Source organism: Globicephala melas, chromosome 3, assembly GCF_963455315.2.
Source record: "Globicephala melas chromosome 3, mGloMel1.2, whole genome shotgun sequence".
Classification (NCBI taxonomy): Eukaryota; Metazoa; Chordata; class Mammalia; order Artiodactyla; family Delphinidae; genus Globicephala; species Globicephala melas.
In genome coordinates this window covers 114,894,603-114,916,186 of record NC_083316.1, presented here as the reverse complement: position 1 = coordinate 114,916,186, position 21,584 = coordinate 114,894,603, and the positions used below count along the sequence as shown (strand labels likewise).

The 21,584-nt window shown below is 40.8% G+C and overlaps 1 protein-coding gene across 5 annotated transcripts; it reads left to right on the top strand.

Annotated features, from left to right (window-relative positions):
* Window positions 1–203: 203 nt before the first annotated feature.
* Window positions 204–20,157, top strand: LOC115860084 (bromodomain-containing protein 8). Of its 5 annotated transcripts, XR_011377336.1 has the most exons (23): window positions 204–328; window positions 1,409–1,505; window positions 6,496–6,565; window positions 7,893–7,942; window positions 8,176–8,298; window positions 8,412–8,492; window positions 8,914–8,978; window positions 9,636–9,772; window positions 10,314–10,532; window positions 10,925–11,069; window positions 11,916–12,125; window positions 12,517–12,797; window positions 13,146–13,598; window positions 13,910–14,003; window positions 14,206–14,252; window positions 15,027–15,241; window positions 15,430–15,522; window positions 15,718–15,786; window positions 16,376–16,553; window positions 17,530–17,634; window positions 18,113–18,157; window positions 19,221–19,395; window positions 19,784–20,157. XR_011377336.1 is itself a non-coding variant. In XM_030869510.2 (22 exons), exons 1-22 carry the CDS (start codon window positions 310–312, stop codon window positions 19,841–19,843), a joined length of 2,856 nt encoding a protein of 951 aa, XP_030725370.1. In that variant the 5' UTR covers window positions 206–309; the 3' UTR covers window positions 19,844–20,157. The 5 variants fall into 5 exon arrangements, 3 of the variants coding, with proteins under 3 accessions (XP_030725370.1, XP_030725372.1, XP_069901299.1); XR_004042319.2 differs by lacking the exon at window positions 10,314–10,532 and having other exon boundaries at window positions 205–328; XM_030869510.2 differs by lacking the exon at window positions 19,221–19,395 and having other exon boundaries at window positions 206–328.
* Window positions 20,158–21,584: the final 1,427 nt, after the last annotated feature.

Genomic DNA, 21,584 nt, shown 5'->3' with positions numbered 1-21,584 from the left:
AGGACGGGTTACCAACTGTCGGAGTTTGGAGTTGGGCCCACTGGAACTCCGGTTTATCAGTTTTTCTTGAACCCTAGGCATTTCTTTTCTAAGAAGCCTAAAGGCAATCGTTAGGCTTTAGTCGCCATCCTCTCACAGGAGACCTAGTTTAGGGCGCTTGTTCATCCTAGGGTGGGGGGGTGGGGGGGTGGGGACTACATTTCCCATGACGCACCGCGAACAAACACCGGAACTCGATTTCCCAGAATCCCGCGGGCTTTAGCCCTACCAGACGGTCTTCCTTCAGGGGTTGGAGACTTCGGGGCCAAGATGGCGACCGGAACGGGCAGTAAGTAATTGCGCTGCTCTTGTGTGGAAGGTGTTTGTAGAGCCAAGGCCAGGCAACAGATTTCTGTCACGCTCTTAGAGAGTACGAGCAATGATTTGCCTGAGGGCCCAGGGCCGTCAAAGACCTGCCCTCGACCGGCGTTGTGAAGGCCAATGGTTGGGGGCCTAGAAGCGTAGAGTCTTGTGTTTCAGTAAGGCCGCGGAGTTTTGAGAGAAGCACCTCAGGGAGTTCTTGTATGTTTGGGCGCTCCGCGGAGTGAGAGGAAAAAAGGTTCCTCAGAGGCTCGGGCGTGTGGGCAGACATGTTGTCCACACAACAGCTATATGGAATGGCCGGCGTCTCAAAGAGTCGTTTTCTGACGAACGTTTGTGAGGCCTGTACTCACAGAGAAATGGGGTATCTTAACCGTGAGCTTTTTCTGCCACTGGGGGGAAATTGCATTTCGTGCATCTCAGCCATTTCCCCCTGTTTCACGGAGTGAAAAGGTTTTTTAGGCCCAGCAGCTAAAGGGTAGTGGGTGTTCCTGAGAGAAGTAAACAAGTTTATGCTAAGAAGGAGGTGGGGCAGTGCAGGGTGGGGTGTGGGGGTTGGCCGCTCGGAATCCTGGGAAATAGCCCTTGCGTCCAAATTGGAATAAAGCATTCTTGTTTGGTTACGCCGCGGGGCATGCAGAGTCTTGGTTCCCCCCCATCCGGGATCCAAGCCGTGTCTCCTGCAGTGGAAGTACAGAGTCTTAACCACTGGACCGCCAGGGAAGTCCCTGGAGTAAAGCATTCTTAAAACTGGGTCTCTGGGGAGAACTGCGATAAATTAATGACTCTTTTTTTAAAAAAAAAAAACATAGAGTAACCATGGCATTTGCAGAAAAAATGTTTTGCCATATACTCAGTGCAGTTCTCATGCAATGAATAGGCGTCACCCTAGTGGTGGTGTTTACTAGAGAGGTGAAAATCAAGATTTGGTGATAGTGGCTCACTTTGTCCTTACAGGTTGGGATGTTCTGTGTTAGGCTTTTAGTCCTCCCTTTGGGGCTTAGAATTAGTGTCTCAGTGGTTGTCTCCAAGTCTTCTCTCCTTTCAGAACATAAGCTGCTGAGTACTGGCCCTACAGAGCCATGGTCCATCCGAGAGAAGCTGTGTTTAGCGTCTTCCGTTATGAGGAGTGGAGATCAAAATTGGTAAGGTATCTGCTTTCTTGGGGATTAGAAACTGTCGGGTATTTTTTTTTTATACCGGTGGATTCCATAAGTTAACCTTTAAGCAGCATTTGTTTTTTAACAGCTTTATTGAGATATAGTTCACTTACCATAAAATTAACCAAGTATATTCACAGAATTTAGTATATTTGGAATTGTAAGACCGTCACTAGAGTCTAATTTTAGAACATTTTAAATACCCCTGAAAGAAGCCTCTTATCCCTTAGCAGTTATTCTACAGTCTCCTCTTTACCTCTCTAACATCTCCCCTCCCCCTTCCCCACCAACCACTCATCTACTTTGTCTCTCTATAGATAACTTACTTTGGACATTTCATGTAGATAGAATCATATAGTTTGTGGTTGTCTGTGGCTGGCTTCTTTCACTTAGCATAGTGCTTTCAAGGGTCATTCATGTTGGAGTATGTATCAGTACTTTATTCCTTTTTTTTTTTTTTAAATATTATTTGGCTGCATTAGGTCTTAGTTGCAGCATGCGGGATCTTTCTTTGTGGCACGCGGGCTTAGTTGTCCTGCAGCACATGGGATCTTAGTTCCCCTGCAGCACATGGGATCTTAGTTCCCTGACCAGGGATCAAACCCTTGTCCCCTGCATTGGAAGGCAGATTCTTAGCCACTGGACCACCAGAGAAGTCCCCTTTATTCCTTGTTTTGATTAAATAATAGTCCCTTGTGTGGGTATGCCACATTTTGTTTACCATTTGTCAGTTAATGAACATTTGGGTTGTTTCCATTTTTCTGACTGTTATAATTAATGCTGCTATGAACATTTGTGTACAAGATTTTGTGCAGATATGTTTCCAGTTGTCTTGAAAGAGTGGAATTGCTAGATCATATTGTAATTCTCTATTCAACTTTTTGAGGAACTGCCAAACTAGGAAGTGGCCCCACTGTTTGACATTCCCACCAGCAATAAATGAGGGCCCCAATTTCTCTGCATGCTTGACAACGTTTATTGTTTTCTTTTTTCGTTATAGCTGTACTAATGAGTATGAAATGGTATCTCATTGTGGTTTTGATTTGCATTTCCCTGATGACCAGTAGTGTTGTTGAGCATGTTTTCATGTTCTTATTGGCCATTTGTATGTCTTTTTTGTAAAAATGTCTGCTCAGATCCCTTGGATTATTTTTCATTATTGAGTTTTAAGATTCTTTATATATTCTGGACACAAATCCCTTGTTAGATAGATGATTTGCAAATATTTCTCCTGTTTTGTGTGGTGCCTTTCTTTGGTATCGTTGATATCTGTTGGTATTGCCTACAGCACAAAAGTTGTTAGTTTTGATATGAGTTTATTTTTTCTTCTGTTGCTTGTGCTTTTGGTGTCGTAGCTAAGAAACTGTTTACGTCTATATTTTCTTCTAACAACTTTCAACTCTCCACATTTAGGTCTTTGATCCATTTTGAGTTAATTTTTGTGTAGGTTGTAAAGCAGGAGTCTCTTTTGCATGTAGGTATGCAACTGTCCCAGGACTCAGTATTTGTTGAAAACATTATTCTTTCCCTATTGAATTGTCTTAGCACTCAGTATTTCTTTTAAGTACCAGAAAATAGGACTGTGTGTGGTTTCCAATCTTTTTTGCTACCAGGACATACGCTTTCATTTTTAACATTAGTCCTTTTTTCCCCCCCTCTTTTTTCCCTCAGGATCTAAGGACACCTTTTAATTGTCTTAAGTGTTCAGATTACTTAATATACAAATTTGCATTTGTATGGTATATCTCTACTACTTTAACCATTCAAATGAGTTTACCAAAGCACCATTGCTGGTCACACTTAACACTTAAACAATTTTATGTTTTTTGTTTGTTTGTTTTTTCGGTATGCGGGCCTCTCACTGTTGTGGCCTCTCCCGTTGCGGAGTACGGGAGAGGCCACAACAGTGGTCCGGACGCGCAGGCTCAGCGGCCATGGCTCATGGGTCGAGCCGCTCCACGGCATGTGGGATCTTCCCGGACCGGGGCACAAACCCGTGTCCCCTGCATCGGCAGGCGGACTCTCAACCATTGCGCCGCCAGGGAAGCCCCTTTATGTATTTTTCAAATAAGTTTTCAAAGATGAAACCAGGATCTTCCAGGTAGCAACTGTTCTTGAGCTGGTAAATCCTGTGACAAAACGAAGCACACTAATTTGGTAAATCTCAGATTGAACTAAAATATAACTCAAATATAAACTGAACTCATTTTTAAACGAAATACCAAGTAAACTGAATTGAAGTAGAATCTAATCTGTATATTTTCTTATATTCTTATATAAAAAATAGTAGAACACTTAAGTAAAACTTTAAAATTTTAAATTGTATTTATATTTTGAGGAGGTACTTAAGTCATAAGGTTCAAAATTCAAAATGGTTGGGACTTCCCTGGTGGCTCACTGGTTAAGAATCCACCTGCCAATGCAGGGGACACGGGTTTGAGCCCTGGTCCGGGAAGATCCCACATGGCGCGGAGCAACTAAGCCTGTGCACCACAACTACTGAGCCTGTGCTCTAGAGCCCGTGAGCCACAACTACTGAGACCGTGTGCCACAACTACTGAAAACCGCGCACCTAGAGCCCATGCTCTGCAACAAGAGAAGCCACTGCAGTGAGAAGCCTGTGCACTGCAACGAAGAGTAGCCCCCACTTGCCGCAGCTAGAGAAAGCCCGCGCGCAGAAATGAAGACCCAAAGAAGCCCAAAATAAGTGAAGAAATAAATAAAAATTAAAATGGTACACAGTGTTTTCCTCCCATCACTGTATCTTATCTCCCAGGGTTAGCAGTTTCTTGTGTGTTTCTCTGCCATTAAATTTGTATACATGAACAAATAAATATTTTCTTTTCCCCTCTTTTTTAAACAACTGGTTATATATTATGCACAGTGTTCTTTACCTTGTCACTGCTACTTTTTCTTTAACTTAGTACTGTATCTTATAGACCCTTGTATATCTTCATATGAAGATCTAGCTCATTTTTTTTAACAGCTGCATGATATTTTATGCAGTACCATAATTTATTTAACTAGAACTCTGTTGATGGACATTCGCTAATATAAATATAGCCTTGAGTAGTTATGTATGAATTGTATCTAAGATAAACTGAAAGTAGAATTATTGAGTCAAAGAATATATATGTTTATAAAATTTGGTAAGTATTTCAAATTGCCCTACTCAGAGATTTGTTTCAATTTATACTCCCATTGGTAATATGTCATAGTACCTGTTTTTCTATGGCCTGATTCATAGAATGTGGTGTTATGTATTTTTGATCTTTGACAGTATAAGATCAAACTTTGAAATAGTTCTCATATCTTTCATTTGCATCTATCCTATGATGAGTGAAGTTAAATATCTTCTTGTGTTGAAGAGCCACTTTTATTTCCTTTTCTGTAAACTGCTTTTTCCTGTTTTTCTATTTGACTATTAGTCTTTCTCTTTGACTGGGGGTGGGGGGGTGGGGTGGCTCCTTATATATTAGGGAGATTAGCCATTTGTCTATTTTGAGGTGCATTTTTTTAAACCACTTTGCTATTTGGCTTTGCTTAATGTAATATTTTTACATGAAGAGTTTTAAAATGTAGTCTATTAATAATTTTCTCTTATAGCTCCTGGATTTTGTGACATAATTAGAAAGTTCTTCCCTAGTCTGAGGTTATAAAATCTCCTTTGATTTCTTCTAGTACTTTTATGGTTATATTTTTAAAAATATATAAATCTTTGATCGATTTGGGGGCTTTTCTTAGTATAAAGAAAGATGTAATTTACGGATCAAACTTTATTTTTTGCTGATAGCTATCCACATAACAATGTTAAAGTAAATTTTTTTTTTTTTTTTTTGCGGTACGCGGGCCTCTCACTGTTGCGGCCTCTCTCGTTGCGGAGCACAGGCTCCGGATGCTCAGGCTCAGCGGCCATGGCTCATGGGCCCAGCCGCTCCGCGGCATGTGGGATCTTCCCGGACCAGGGCATGAACCCGTGTCCCCTGCATCGGCAGGTGGACTCTCAACCACTGCGCCACCAGGGATAAAGTAAATTTTTTATAAAAGAAAAAACTCTGAAACCATTATCCCAACACAAAATTCAAAACTTTTTTGTTTTTAAAGTTGTGAAATACTTCAGCCACATTGAAAAGTAGGGAGAGTAATAGAGTGCCCATGTATCTGGTACCTGCATTTAAGAAATCTTAATATTTTGTCATGTTTCCTTCAGATCTTTTTAAAGAAATAGACACAGTTGAAGCCCCTTCACGCTCTTGCATCAAACCATTTCAGTCTATTTTCATTTTTGCCTGTTTCTTCCTTTGTCTTTATACCTGTAACTTTTTAAAAAGTCATATGAGTGCATCATAGCAGAAAATTGTGTCACTTTTTTTCAGTTAATATTATGTTACAAATACGTTCTGTATCACCGTATATTTTATATTTCATAGTTATTTTTATGGGTTGTTTAATATTTTCTAGAGATGAAGTGCCATAAGTTAAACATCCTCTTGCAGGTATTTAGGAAAAACCTAACTGTTCATCAGTCTGGTCAAGTCTACATGGTGCTTTCTTCCTGGTGCTTGCTTCTTTTGTTATTTTCTTATATTCCTAAGAGTTGTATTAATAGATCAAAAGATAACTTTTGGGGGCTGGAATATTTTATAGATTGCTTCCCAAATGACAGATGTTTTCTGAAAGAACCAAGATCAACATAAAAATATTTTCCCAAATGAACAGAAATGGTACTTTACTAGGTCCTAATAGCTTCACTTCACTCAGGAAATACATCACGTAGGAAGACTGTTTAGCAATGACGCTTTCCCTCTAAAATGACTTTTCAGTAGCTGTGTCATTTTCCATAGTCACATATTGCAGAATATTTCCCAGTGACAGTTTTTTACTCCAAAGTTTGTACTCTAAACCTTGAACTCTCAGTATACCTTCTCTCCTTTTTTTTCAATTTGGTATGTGATAAGCTTTTCTAATTTTGTAGGGTATCAGTTAGCAGAGCAATCAAGCCCTTTGCAGAACCTGGCCGCCCTCCAGACTGGTTCTCTCAAAAAGTAAGTTCCCAAGTAAACGTTCTTTTAGAGCACTTTTTGAGGTGTGAAGTGGGTTCCCTTCCAGGTCCTGCCTTTTTTGTTTTTGTTTTTTAAGTATCTTATTTATTTGTTCTTACGTTTATTTCTTTTTTAAATTTTATTGAAGTATAATTGACTTACAATGTTGCGTTAATTTCTGCTGTACAGCAAAGTGATTCAGTTATACATGCATATATTCTTTTTCATATTCTTTTCCATTATGGTTTATCACAGGATATTGAATATTGTTCCCTGTGCTATACAAAAGCACCTTGTTGTTTATCCATCCTGTATATAATAGTTTGCATCTGCTAATCCCAAACTCCCCATCCTTTCCTCCCCCACACCCCCTTCTCCTTGGTAACCACAAGTCTGTTCTCTATGTCTGTGAATATCTTCTTTATTCATTCACTTGTCGATGGATATTTAGGTTGTTTCCATGTCTTAGCTTGGCTATTGTAAATAGTGCTGCTATGAACATAGGGTTGCATGTATCTTTTCAAATTATAGTTTTGTCTGGTTATATGCTCTGGAGTGGGATTGCTGGATCATATAGTAGTTTTATTTTTTGTTTTTTGAGGAATCTCTGTGCTGTTTTCTTCAGTGGCCGCACCAATTTACATTCCCACCAACAGTGTTAGAGGGTTCTCTTTTTCTCCACACCCTCTCCAACATTTATTATTTGTAGACTTTTTAATGATGGCCATTCTGACCGGTGTGACCAGGTCCTACCATTTTAATCACAAGGCTTTTGTACCATGAAGAATAGTTTGAGAATACTTTTCCTTTTTCTCAATATTTGCAGATCCATCCATGTATGCCCACACTATTACAAACTATTCTTGTCAGTGTAGCATAACAGTTAAAAGACCAGTCTTGTACATTAGATGGATCTGGGTTTAATATGACTCCACTTGAAAACTTTGAACCATGAGCCTCAGTTTTCTGATTTGTAAAATAGGGATAAAAGTTGATTCAGGATTGTTGAAAGTATTTAGTTGAGGTAATACCTAGAAAGCATTAAGCACAGTGCCTTGCATACGGTAACTACTCAGTAGATATTAAGTATAAATATTGGCTCTTAGCTTGTCTTTCCTCAAATAGACAAACTCCCGGCCAGAAGACTCCCTTTTCTGTGTTATGGTATTGATTATTTTGAACTAACTTGATTGCAAAGTAATTTGTCCTCCTAGAAGCTACTCCTACCTTAAATATAGCTCCCCTGTCTAAACCTTAGTCTAATATGTTGAAACTTTGAAAGGTCATTTCTTTTTAGGCTTGCTCATCATATTTTCACTTTTTTCCATAGCATTGTGCTTCCCAGTACTCAGAGCTCCTAGAGACCACTGAGACCCCAAAGTGAGTACAAAGCCAGGCACTTGAGCCAAATCTCTTTAGTGGAGAATATTTACTGTGGAAGTCTGGTTTTTTTATGTTTATATCATGGTGTGATAAAAGTTAGAAATTATCTCTGGTTAGATGTTGGAGAAGGCTCAAAGAAAGCAAGTGGGAGTAGGAAAAAATGTTCTCTTATTCAAATGTGTTTTTTTTGTTTTGTTTTGTTTTTGTTTGTTTTTTAAATTTTTCCATAGACGGAAACGGGGTGAAAAGGGAGAAGTGGTAGAAACCGTTGAAGATGTCATTGTTCGGAAACTGACTGCTGAGCGAGTTGAGGAACTAAAGAAAGTGATAAAGGAAACCCAGGAAAAATATAGGTACTTATCAGAGAATGCAAAATGGTTGGGAGAGACAAATCGGCTTGGCTTATACTAGTCAGAATTTTTTAAATAGATTAAAAAACCCAGTCTACCTACCTCTCATCCTACAGACGGCTGAAAAGAGATGCAGAACTAATTCAAGCTGGGCACATGGACAGCAGACTGGATGAGCTTTGCAATGACATTGCGATGTGGGTTATATTATACTGTTCTTCCATCTGTACTCCTTTTTCTCTTTTTATCCTCTTTACTTCTTAAGTAATCTGGCTTATTTCCTACGTCTGCCATCCCTTTAGACTTGAGAGATTCTGGAAAGGGAAAGCTGCAGAGTGGCCTGGTGGCTGGGAGGGGGTAGTGAGTCCTAGAAGGTAATGTGATAGAATATTTCAGTGTGAGAACATAACTTAGTTCTAACTTAAAAGTGGCTCTAGTTTGCCTGGGTAAAGAACTTGGTAGTTAGGCAGTATACTCAAAATTCCCTATTTTGCTGATAAAGATTTATTTTTTAGGTTTTTCCTCTAGAAAGTGCTAGCCTGGCAAAAAAACTTCCCTGTGAGGGCACTGTGAAGGAGCTACAGCCGGCTAGGATCTAACCCTTATCTTCCTCTTTAGGAAAAAGAAATTGGAGGAAGAGGAGGCTGAAGTAAAGAGGAAAGCTACGGATGCGGCTTATCAGGGTAAGGTGAACCTAGTGACTGTTTAACAATTTGACTATACACTACTGCCTGACGATGACAGTTGAAGACTGTTTGTTAACACAGAATCTACTAATTCCAATTGCATGCTTTTCTCTGTCATCTTCTCTTTTACTAGAATAAAAACGTCCCTTTATGTCCAGGAAGAAACTCTTAGAAAGTGAGCTCTGATGAGATCTCACTAGACCTTGTGTTCTTTTAAGACACAAAAGCCTGATAATAACGTATTGAACATAAACAAGGTTTTAGAAGTCAAAGCCTGTAAAAAGATTGAGAATAACTTAGTCATTGGATAAGGGGAGGAACTTCAGCATTTGTAATTCTAGGAATACATGCTTTGAGCCATTGAGGTCTTTCCCTCTTGTTAAAAGCAGAATCTTAAGTTGTTGAAGAGGATATTGAGGGATGTTTAAACTACTTTCCTACTCCAAGGACCTTTAGGGTACACAAGTTTGCTTAGGGTGAGAATTGCTCATAGGAAAAATTAGGCTAAAAACTTGTAAAGAAAGCTTTCTAATCCAGATTCTTAATGCTGCCTTAGTAATGTAACATCCCTATTTGTCCTTTACTATATAATAGCAGAGTCTAGCTTTATTTATTCAATCTTGAAGACAGAAATTGTTCTTTTGTATGTTCTAGCCCGTCAAGCAGTAAAAACACCCCCTCGGAGGTTACCTACTGTGATGGTTCGCTCTCCTATAGATTCTGCCTCCCCAGGAGGTGATTATCCACTTGCCGACTTGACTGCAACCACTATGGAAGAGGCCACCTCTGGGGTGAGTATATTTCCATCCACAGGAATTGATCAGCAAAGGGGCAGTAAGCCAGCAGAGAGCTGAGTGACGAGGAAACCACTTTTGGCTTAGAGGCAATTTCCTCTCTTGGTCTGAATTCTAAAGACATAATTTACCATGTTCTGTGCTCTAAGATAAGAATGGACCTAAAAACATTGAGGCTTTTGATATTTTTAGAGATAGGTAAAAGACTAACTTAAGGAATTACTTGTAAGTGTACTGGTCTTACGAAATTCCTGCTGAAATATAGGCTGATTTCTATGTAAATATAATATTGGTAGTGGGTAAGGAGTTTATAAAAGGCAAATTGGGTGGAATGATTGAGTCACTTTGGGTTTGAGTGAGTAGAAGAGAAAAAATTGTGGGGAAGAAAGGTGTGGTTGAGAGCAAGACGGGTAGAGGGTTTCTGGGCAGTTCCACTCAGGACTAATAAAGTAATAGGTAGACACACTAACCCATCCAGATGAGTAGGGAACCTTCCTGAGTTTGAGAAGTCAGATAAAGGTTCTCTGTTGTCTCTTAGGTAACCCCTGGGACTTTGCCGAGTACCCCAGTCACCTCGTTTCCTGGAATTCCTGACACCCTTCCTCCAGGCTCTGCACCCTTAGAAGCCCCCATGACCCCAGTAACAGATGATTCACCCCAGAAAAAGATGCTTGGACAGAAAGCAACTCCACCCCCCTCCCCTCTGCTGTCAGAGCTCTTGAAGAAGGGCAGCCTCCTGCCTACTAGCCCCAGACTGGTATGGAGACTTCTGTGGGTGTTTGAGAGCTGTGGTGATTAAGTAATTTGGAAGGGAGTGCCTGGGACCTAAAATATAACATGGAAAAAAAAGTTCAAAAGAGGAAGAGATCTCCTAGTTAAATGTTAATTTAAAAACACAACAAAACAAAATAGTTGATAGTAGTATCCTTGGGTCCTGAGGTATCTGAAGCCATAATTATTTTGGTTCTCTTCTCCAGAGAACTCTTGTCAATAAGTTTTGAAAATCAGAGTTTCCCTTGGGTCTGAAATCCTTTTCTTTGGATATTAACTTTTAGTTTCATGAAGTTTGGCCAACTGCTGGAGCTTTTTTGGGAAGTGGTAATAAAGGAAAGCTTGAGTGTAGCCTTCACCTCTATTCTTCCCTGGTAGGTCAATGAGAGTGAAATGGCTGTGGCTTCTGGCCACCTGAACAGTACAGGTGTCCTCCTGGAGGTAGGCGGGGTCCTTCCCATGATACATGGTGGGGAGATGCAGCAAACACCCAACACTGTTGCAGCCTCCCCAGCTGCCTCAGGTAAGTCACTACTTTTCCGTTGTCGACTTTATTTTAGAGATGTTGAACGTGGCATTGACTGCCCTTTGTTTCTAGCCTTTGTTATTAATCAACTGTGCTTCCTAGATTTAAAGCCCAACCTTGGAGCTACTTCACCTGTTAAACCACGTGGTGCTCGAAATTGTAAATCCATGTCATCTTCAAAATACTGATTGTCCTGGATGACCACAGCGTAGATACTGAATGAGAGGAATAGTGAAGTTAATGGTGAAGGTGCAAAAATCACAAAAGGGTGCTAGGGATACCTGAGACTATAGCATAGGCAGATAAGATTTGGAACTAGAACACTAGACTTAAAGAGTCTCAGGCCTGCCACACACTGGTTTTGTGACCTTGGATAGGTAACTTAATTTTTAAGCCTCAGTTTCCTCTTAATTAATTGCAATATATATACTTCACAAGGATGTAGTGAGAATTAAATGAGGTAGAAAACGTAAAGCAAAAAAGAGTTTTAAAAATTGCCAAACATTTGATTTTAGTATTTGAGTGGTGTTAAATTTGGGTGGTTTATAGCATGCTTAACTTCAGCAGAAGGGACAGATTTATTCATACCTTTTTTTTTAAATTACCACTCATTTTTCATGTGAGTTATGTATTCTAGTGCTTTGAGTCATTCCTAACTTGGCAGAAGATCTTAAGTAAGGTTTGAAAAAATAAGGATATAGATAATGAGCTTATTTAACAGAGGAGTTACTTTCATCCTTTGAGACTAAAAATTTTCTTGGTTTGAGTCTTAAAGTGGCTATTGTTTGCTTCTTGCTCATGTGCTTTCTTCTTACCTCGTTTGTGTACCTCTTTGTCTGTTAGGTGCTCCCACTCTTTCCCGGCTTTTAGAAGCTGGTCCTACACAGTTCACCACACCTCTTGCTTCCTTCACTACTGTTGCCAGTGAACCTCCAGTTAAAATTGTGCCACCCCCTGTAGAGTCTGTGTCCCAAGCTACCATTGTCATGATGCCTGCGCTGCCAGCACCATCCTCTGCTCCGGCTGTCTCCACTCCTGAGAGTGTAGCTCCAGGTGCGTCCTTGACCCACGCCCTGAGCAGCAACTAGATCCAAAATTTCATTTTGAGCTTCAGTTAGAGAAAGGCGACCAAGAGCATCAGCTTCTGTTCTCTGTGGACATGTGCATCTTTATTCTTACAAAAACAAGGATGTGAGAAGAAGTGGGTGGGCATTTATGTGTTGGGGCAAAAGGGCTAAGTGTACATATATGAATGGGCTTGAGAATGTGTTTTCACCTTTCTAGATAAAATTGAGGAGAAGAAAACATGGGCAGATGTAAGATAACTTTTACTGAGCTTAAGTGTATGGGTGCTTGACATCTGTCCACAGCATTGGTGTGATCTCCAGGTGGGCAGTTGGTACCAAATAAGCTTCTGAGATGGTTTTCTTTTCCTGTTATTCAGTGAGTCAGCCTGACACCTGTGTTCCCATGGAGGCTGTGGGGGATCCACATACTGTGACTGTCTCCATGGATAGCAGTGAAATCTCCATGATCATCAATTCTATCAAAGAAGAGTGTTTCCGGTCAGGGGTAGCAGAGGCCCCTGGAGGATCAAAGGCTCCTAGCATTGATGGGAAGGAAGATTTAGATCTGGCTGAGAAGATGGATATTGCTGTGTCTTACACAGGTGAAGAACTGGACTTTGAGACTGTTGGGGACATCATTGCCATCATTGAGGACAAGGTAACTATTCAGCAAAGCCCCAAAGAATGTCTCATGGGTCCTACATAGGCTTCTTTCCTCAGCCTCTCCTTGCTTCTTGTAGTAAGAATTACATAAACAACTCTCCTGCTTCTTCCCATCTCTATCTCTGTAGTCCCAAAGGCCTTTGATGCTGACATACTAGTCATCTACCCAGCCTTTCCTATGTTACTGGTTTGCACCAGACAGGTACCTGTCCATTGATTGCTTCTGCTACATGGAGAAGATGGAGAGAGAAGCTTCAGATTCAGGCCATCTCATTTGGTGCTAATGAATTGAGGGACTTGGGCTTCTTTTTGTGGCTTCAACAGTGTTTATATTATGGGACAGGTAGATGATCATCCTGAAGTGCTGGATGTGGCAGCAGTGGAAGCAGCACTGTCATTCTGTGAAGAGAATGATGATCCCCAATCCCTGCCTGGCCCCTGGGAGCACCCTATGCAGCAGGAACGGGACAAGCCAGTACCTCTCCCTGCACCAGAGATGACGGTCAAGCAAGAGAGGCTGGACTTTGAAGAAACAGAAAGCAAAGGAATCCATGAACTGGTGGACATCAGGGAACCCAGTGTTGAGATCAAAATGGAACCTGCAGAACCAGAGCAAGGCATTTCAGGGGCTGAAATAGTATCTGGAGTTGTTCCAGCCACGAGTATGGAGCCACCAGAACTCAGGAGTCAGGACTTAGATGAGGAACCCAGAAGTACTGCAACTGGAGAAATTACTGAAGCAGATGCTTCCAGTAGGAGAGGCGATGAAACTCCAATTACAACAGTGAAGACAGAGGTATTTAACATCAGGGGCTTGGGGGATGGGGGCAGGGGGTGGAGGGTTATATCTTAGGTAAGAAGTGACATTTTAGGCCTTTGGTTTTCCTGTTGCATGCCTGAGTTCTGACATGTTGATGTGTCCAAAGCCCATAGGTATGATCAGTGCTATATATACTTAACCCTGTTCTATTAAGGTGACCATTAGAATCATATTATATGGGTAGGAGGACTTAGAATTTCTTGTATAGTCTCATTATCATTGAAGAATAATGTATAAGCTGTAGTGATTTACCAGGACTTAAGGTATTTGTTCTTTTTGGTCTTCAGGCATCCCCTGAAAGCATGTTGTCTCCATCACATGGCTCAAATCCCATTGAAGATCCTTTAGAGTCAGAGACTCAGCACAAGTTTGAAATGTCAGGTAAATAATAAAGCCAGGAAATATGTACTCTATAACTAACTTTAAATCATTTGCTTTGGCTTCTGAGGGATTTGTGGGTTGTGGGCAAGTAGAGGAGGTAGAATAGGTCAGCATGGAAAGGAGAGCTGCAGGGGACTATTGTCCATAGGAAGGGGAAGGCTAAGGTGGAAAAATCTTCAGGTAGTCTTTCTCTCCTCTGCAGACTCATTGAAAGAAGAATCAGGGACTATTTTTGGAAGCCAGATAAAGGTATTTCAGACTTTTCTTTATTCCTCTTGCTGTGTGACTAGATTTCCCTATAGCACTACCTTTTAATGAATTTCAGTAAATTCGCATCATTGTTCTCTGAGATGAGACTGGTTAAGGAGTTGCATGGGGAAAAGCTGCAGTGGACAGTTAGGCATAGTGGGAGTACTATGGCAACAGGTGCTTCCTAATTGAAAGAGTTTGTGAATATCACACAGACCTTTCTTTGCATATAATGCACAAAGAAGCTTTGATACATCCAGAGTGATTTGGAGTGAGTAGGGATATCAGAGCCAGGGAGAGCATATAGAAATCAGATTATTAATTATACTATTCAGAGAAAGTCATCCAAAGTTTTCTTATTAGAATTACTAAAGCAGTAGTAACAAACAGACTTAGTGCGATGTGAGCTTGCTCCATCAGATGAGACACAAAATAAAAACTATTTTTGATAACTTTGTACCCAGGGTCAGAGTTCCTCTCAAGAGCAAGGGGAAAGAAGGAACGCCTCTTAGCTTAGTCTTAAGTAAGTAGCTTTTTTTTTTCTTCCTTTTAAAAAGATCCTGGGTCTTATTCTTTGTCCAGGTTCTAAGTTACTTGATCAGTCAGTATCTTTAAGTAGATGGTAGTATAAGTGATAGAGGGCTCAGTCAGGAAACAGTGTGAGGTCATTTTCTAGAACTGATCTAACCCAAAAGACAGATCATGTTTAATGATGCTTTGCTGGATAGCTTTGCTCTCCTTTCCATTTGTTGACTGGAGCACACTATGTCTAAGGATGCCCCAGGTGAGGATGAGGAGGAAGATGGAGTCAGTGAAGCGGCCAGCCTAGAGGAGCCTAAGGAAGAAGATCAAGGAGAAGGCTATTTGTCAGAAATGGATAATGAGCCCCCTGTGAGTGAGAGTGACGATGGTTTTAGCATACACAATGCTACGCTGCAGTCCCACACACTGGCAGACTCCATCCCCAGCAGCCCTGCTTCTTCACAATTGTGAGTATCTGCGATTCTTTCTTTGAGGTCAAGGCAGTGAAGGTGAGAAGTAGGAGAGGATCTTTTCTTTAGTCTTACTTTTTCATCTTCTGTTTCTTGGCCTGGAACAAACATCTGACAAGAAGTAATTAAGACACATTTTTTTTGGACTTATGCCAAGTGGGACTCCCATATTTCTTTTATTTCAGCTCTGTCTGTAGTGAGGATCAGGAAGCTATTCAGGCACAGAAAATCTGGAAGAAAGCCATCATGCTTGTATGGAGAGCCGCAGCTAATCATAGGTGAGTGGGCTTTACCAAGTAGTGGGAACATTTTCTCCTGCTCCTCTTCATTGTTGATAATTAGAAAAAAGTCTGAGTATGCTTATACAGGACTGATGGCATTGGCTCTTAAACCTTCAGCCGCTTAGATCAAGTTCCCTCACCTGTGCTTCTTGGAGGATAAGTCAGTAATTGCACCATATTCTTTTTGGACAGGTATGCTAATGTCTTCCTGCAGCCTGTTACAGATGACATAGCACCTGGCTACCACAGCATTGTACAGAGGTAAGCCATGATCCATTCAGCACGCTGACTAGGCCTGAATTGTAAGTTGTCCAGTCTTAGTGGACTTTTTTTTTTTTTTGCGGTACGCGGGCTTCTCACCGCCGTGGCCTCTCCCGCCGCGGAGCACAGGCTCCAGATGTGCAGGCCCAGTGGCCATGGCCCACGGGCCCAGCCGCTCTGCGGCATGTGGGATCCTCCCGGACCGGGGCATGAACCCGTGTCCCCCATATCGGCAGGCGGACTCCCAACCACTGCGCCACCAGGGAAGCCCCTTAGTGGACTTTTGGTTTAGACAAAGTTTAAAGCAGATGTTTTTGATGTAAGTATGACCAAGTGCTAAACTAATTTTTTCACTGACTGGATCACTGAGTCTAAAAGAATTAACCCTCTTTATTACCTTTCTCAGTACTTATTATATAGGCTGAATTTGGTTTTGGGGTTAAGTACTTGTTTTAGGGCTTGGTGTTTGAGTCCTGGTAGCTGGGACTAATGGTATATATGAGGAAATGCATACGGTAATAGTATATTCAGAGATCAGTGGAGTCCTTTTCCCCTCTATGCTCCCATTTCCTCCTGCTCTGTTTTTTAGGCCTATGGATTTGTCAACTATTAAGAAAAACATTGAAAATGGACTGATCCGCAGCACAGCTGAATTTCAGCGTGACATTATGCTGATGTTCCAGAATGCTGTGATGTATAATAGCTCAGACCACGATGTCTATCACATGGCAGTAGAAATGCAGCGAGATGTCTTGGAGCAGATCCAGGTACTTTGAGGATCCTGAGAATTTTAAAATACTCAAGAGAAGGATTTGTATTGATGTTAGGAAGGGGTGTTGTGGTTTTTGCTTGGAATAGCCATCAGGGACACAGGAAGATACAATTTTGTTCTTGCTGGATTCATGATGATTTTCTCATGCTGGTTTGGTAAAAGAGTTGTGAGAGAATATTCTGCCTTTCTTGGGCAAATATCTTGTTTCCTGAAGTTTTTTAATAAAATTTTTGTGAAATGGTGAATGTATATTTTTAAGTGATATGAATTATGTACATGGTAGACGATCCTTTTCATTGCAGGGAACCTACTTCTATCCTGTAGTTACATTACCAGGCACCCTTTGGGATATTGAACTTGGAGGGATGTTGTCTATCTCTGCAGTCTGCCAGTCTACTTAAATTGCTTACTGATTACTTAAATTGCTTTGGTTCATCTAGTTTTATTCTCTCTCATTCTTAGAGCATAGAGATTTGTTTTTTAGGATTTTTTTAAAAATTGAAATATAGTTAATTTACAGTGTTGTGTTCGTCTCAAGTGGACAGCAAAGTGATTCAGTTTTATATCTATGGGGTTGGCTAAAAAGTTAAGGTTTTTCAGATAACATTTTACAGAAAAGAATCCTAACGAACTTTTGGCCACCCCAATTTTTTGTGTATATTCTTTTCAGATTCTTTTCCATTATAGATTATTACAAGATACTGATTCCCTGTGCTATAGAGTAAGAGCATAGAGATTTTGATGCTATATTATAACAACAACAAAAAATTAGAGCTATTTGGCATTTTCCGATTCCTTAGCATGCACAACTAGAACTAAAACCTAATGTGCTAAAACTCCTAATCATTCAAGACGTATTTGAATGTTGTTTGCAGAACAGTACTGTACTCCTATTTACAAAGCCTAAGGTGTCTTCATTCTTCCTTGATGGATCAGGTCTCTAGGGCCAACTCTGTTTCTTCTCCCTACAGCAATTCCTGGCCACACAGTTGATTATGCAGACATCTGAATCTGGGATCAGTGCTAAAAGTCTTCGAGGGAGAGATTCTACCCGCAAACAGGATTCTTCAGAGAAGGTGAGGAGACCAAGGAAGAGCCTGTGTGCCAGTGTTCCAGTGATAGAAGTTTGAAGCATCCAAGGAACCTTATGTTACTACTTGGTACTTCCAGGCTTCTACATTCCAATGGTATACAGACATAAAGATTTTAAAATGGTAGTTGTTTGCTCCCATCCAAACACTGAAGAAACCTGCTGTGACTGGAAGACCCAGTCACATGGGAGAAATTGTGAGCTGAGTGCATGAATTATCATCTCCTCTCGGAGAGTGCTCACAAGGTGGGAGAAATGACATAGCTTGCAGCATTTGGGGACCATCAGTTCCTATTCCAGAGGCATAATGGCCAGATTGCTTTTGGATCTCTTTCCTCTTATTCTTGAGTTTAAAAATTTTTGTCTTTGTGTGTGTGGTGCTTGTGTCTCTGTCCTGAGGTTTGGGGTGCTTGCAGCTGAGAGTTTCCGTGGAACCTGATCAGTGTTTGTTTGTCCTCTAACAGGACAGTGTCCCCATGGGCTCTCCTGCCTTCCTTCTCTCTCTCTTTGTAAGTATTGAATGGCTGCAAGGGGTGGTGTTGCCACAAAGTTTCTCAGCTCTTGCTGGGGGTGGGTGGCAGAGGGAAATCGAACATGCAGACTGTGGCAATGTCTTAAACTTCTGTTTATTCAAGTCATCGAATAAGAAACTCTCTCTTCTGCACTCCTGTCTTTCTGCATGTGTGTGTGTGTGGGCTGGGTAGGGACCATTTATGACTTCACTGAGCTGAAATGAGGTATTATTGGTAAGGATCTAGGATGCACCTTCTCCTCATTTCTTGACTGCACCTTTTGACAGTTCTTTTCTTACAAATAGAAGATTGCTCAGAGCAGTAACTGCTAGCTGGCTTTTAAAAAGTGTTCCTCATACCTACAGATACTCAGCACATGGGTTTTTTCTTTTCCTCTAATACTAAGTTGCAAGAGTGATGACTGATACGCAAACATTCAGTAAAATTTAAGATAAAGATCTCAGTAACAGTGACCACTACATAACAGTAGTGGCTGGTGGAATTAGAGATAAGCTTAGTAAAGCTAGCCGAAAGACTTCTAATCTTTTCCTCTGTGATTTGAACAATACTCTGACTCTCTGTTGTTCATTATGAGGCACTAAGTCATGATGTAATGGAAGGATATCAGCCTAGAAAACCACATGATCTTAAAACTCTGGATTATCTCTTGGAGCTTTGTTTTCCTCATCTGTGTGCTGGAGGTAATATAATGAGGTGCCTGTCCAGCGTACCTCACAGGGATGTTGTGAGGATAAAATGGCTTGGAAAAAAAAAGGAAGTGTTATACAAATGCAAGGGTGGTATTTTTATACTTACTGTTGCCTCAAAGGCAACTTGTGTTCATGAGATCTAAGAATTTTAGAGTCCTTGCATGTTAGAAATGTAAAAATGGCCTGGCCCAGCAAAAGTGTTCACTAGCTCATCTTACCTACAGGCCTTAGTCCGTACCACAGTCCGTAATCTCCATTCTTTCCTACTGGCCTGCAACAGTGACTCTGAATCCCCAAGCAATTGGCTGGTTGTTGCAAGGCTGGTTAATAGAATCTTTTATCTATTGAAGACAGCAAAGTATTGCACAAGAGGAAGGAGCTGGGCTGCAGGGAGAGAGCAGCAGATGGAAAGAAGCCTTCTGATTGTCCTGATCTCACGGAAAACAACTCAGGAGGTGCTAGGGAACTAGTGCCAGGGTCAGTCTGCAGGAAAGGCCTTTCTTATAGGGATCAACAGCTGGACAGGTATGTTAGCCAAGAATCTCACTATCCACTGCCCTTTCTGACTCTCCCGCCCATCTTTTACTCTTCCTGTTCCTTTGCACATGATTTGGGGCCCGGGTGGGATGACTGATAGTCATTCTGTGGGACCCCAGGTGAACTCCAGTGACCTCTATGGTGGGCAGAAGCAAGGTACTCTGTCCTACATTTCCTCTCACACACTACTACCAGGTGCTTTTTAGCCCACTCTGTGGGAAGACAGATAAATGCCCCTCATTTCCTGGATTTTTCTGCTGATTCTCCCCCCACTTCCCCCCCCCAAAACCAAATCCCCAGCATTCTTGTTGCACCTTTTCTCTAACCTCATAGCTAACTCACTCATGCTCCCTGTCTTTGTCTGCCTGTCATCTAGGATGGGGGAACCAGGGGGCGCCGCTGTGCCATTGAAGCAGATATGAAGATGAAAAAGTGAAGCCCCAGAGTATCTGCACTGAGCTGAACATGAAATAGAAGTAAAGATAGAGCTTGGGCTTGTGGAAGTTCCAGAAGTGGAAGTTACAGAAGAGGAGGTGTCTGGGCCACATGACATGAGCTGGAAAAATCTCTCTCAGAGAGCTGGAGTAGCACAATTGCCTGTTTTAGGGCAAAAATTATGGGATGTGTTAATGTCCTGATGTGTTGCTAGCAGATTGTAGCTAGTTTGTACTGTCTTGTGAAGTGTACAGACTTAAAAAAAAAAAACAAAACCTGTGAAGTGTATGTGTACACAATAAACTCTGAAAGAAAAGAAAACTCTAGCCTTTGGTGTGTTCTTTGAGTGTGTGAATGTGTGTGTGAAACTTGTGATTTCTTCTGTATAGAAACTTTCGTCATTTGTGGGAACGAGATTGTTGGGGGGAAAGTGGTCTTATAATATGAACTGTTCTCCTACAGGTCAGAGAAGGTAAGTAACCAAGATTGAGTTTATAATGTTTAAAAGTACTGCATTGTGCTGTAAGTACTGCCTTATTCAGCCTTTCTTCAATGTTTGATAAAACTTAAGGTTTTCAGAGTTCTCTGTTTATGTCATTGCTTAAAGAAGATTAAAGCATGGATATAGGTAGCATCTTTATCCTCGGCATTTGTTTTACTTATACTGTCTTTGCACATGGTATTTCTTGAATAGTATATTATTATTCCTTTCTGTGTGTAGGGTTCTTGTGTATTTTAGAATTCATAACATTACTATTTGAAGGCTAAACTCCGTTATCAAGTTTATCACCTGAGTTTATTCCAACTTCTGTTACTAAATAAAAACTAAATCAGTGAAGTGAACTAGTGAGCTTTTTATTAAAAAGAGATGGAGATTAATAGGGTATTGTCTAGTATTTTGAGCCTTCTTGAGAAAGATATAGAACTTTATGATTGGAAGTCACGGATCTTTTTGGCTTAAGTAAAACTATAAAGCTTGCTAGGATCCTAAGGAAGTAGAAGATACCGTCTTTGTGAGTGATAGTTCAATCAATCCAGGAGTTAGAAAATTAAATACAATTACAGTACATTCCCAAAGCAGTCTGCAAACATGCATGTGATATAAGCAACGGAGCCCTAAAAGTTGGAGAAGTTTGTGGAGGAAGAGGTCCATTAAAGGACGTAGATTTTGGGTTGGTAGAGAACGTGATTTACAAGCTTAGCAAGCTAAATTAAGGTATAGGCATCTGAGGTGGGGGAAATAAGGAGACTAATGTAATTAGGAATCATATTAAAGAATAGTGAATTACAGGTACCAGGCTAAGGGGACAAAATAGAGCTTGATTTATGGAGGGCTTTGAGTGACAGATTGAGAAATTTGAGGTGATAGCTATTGTAAAGCATTGAATAGGGAGACTATTCAGAGCAGGTTGGATTAAGAATAGAGAAACTGACCAGGAGGCTATCACATTTATTCAGATGTAAAGGACGGGCATTAAGAAAAATTATTGTGGAAGAAAATTGGCAAGTGGACTTGTTTACTGAATATAAGAGAAGAAAGAGTCAAAATAGGACTAAGAAAATAGTGTTGATCGGCATAAGGAATTTGGGGAGAAGCAATTATTGGGAGATGTTCAGAAAGAAAAGTGATTTTAGTTTTATAAGTGTTGAGTTGAAGGAGATGGTAGGGCACCTAAGGGAGTTGACCTTTGGGTACATGGAGAAATGAGACCAGAATGCATATAAAAAGTAAAGGTGGAGAG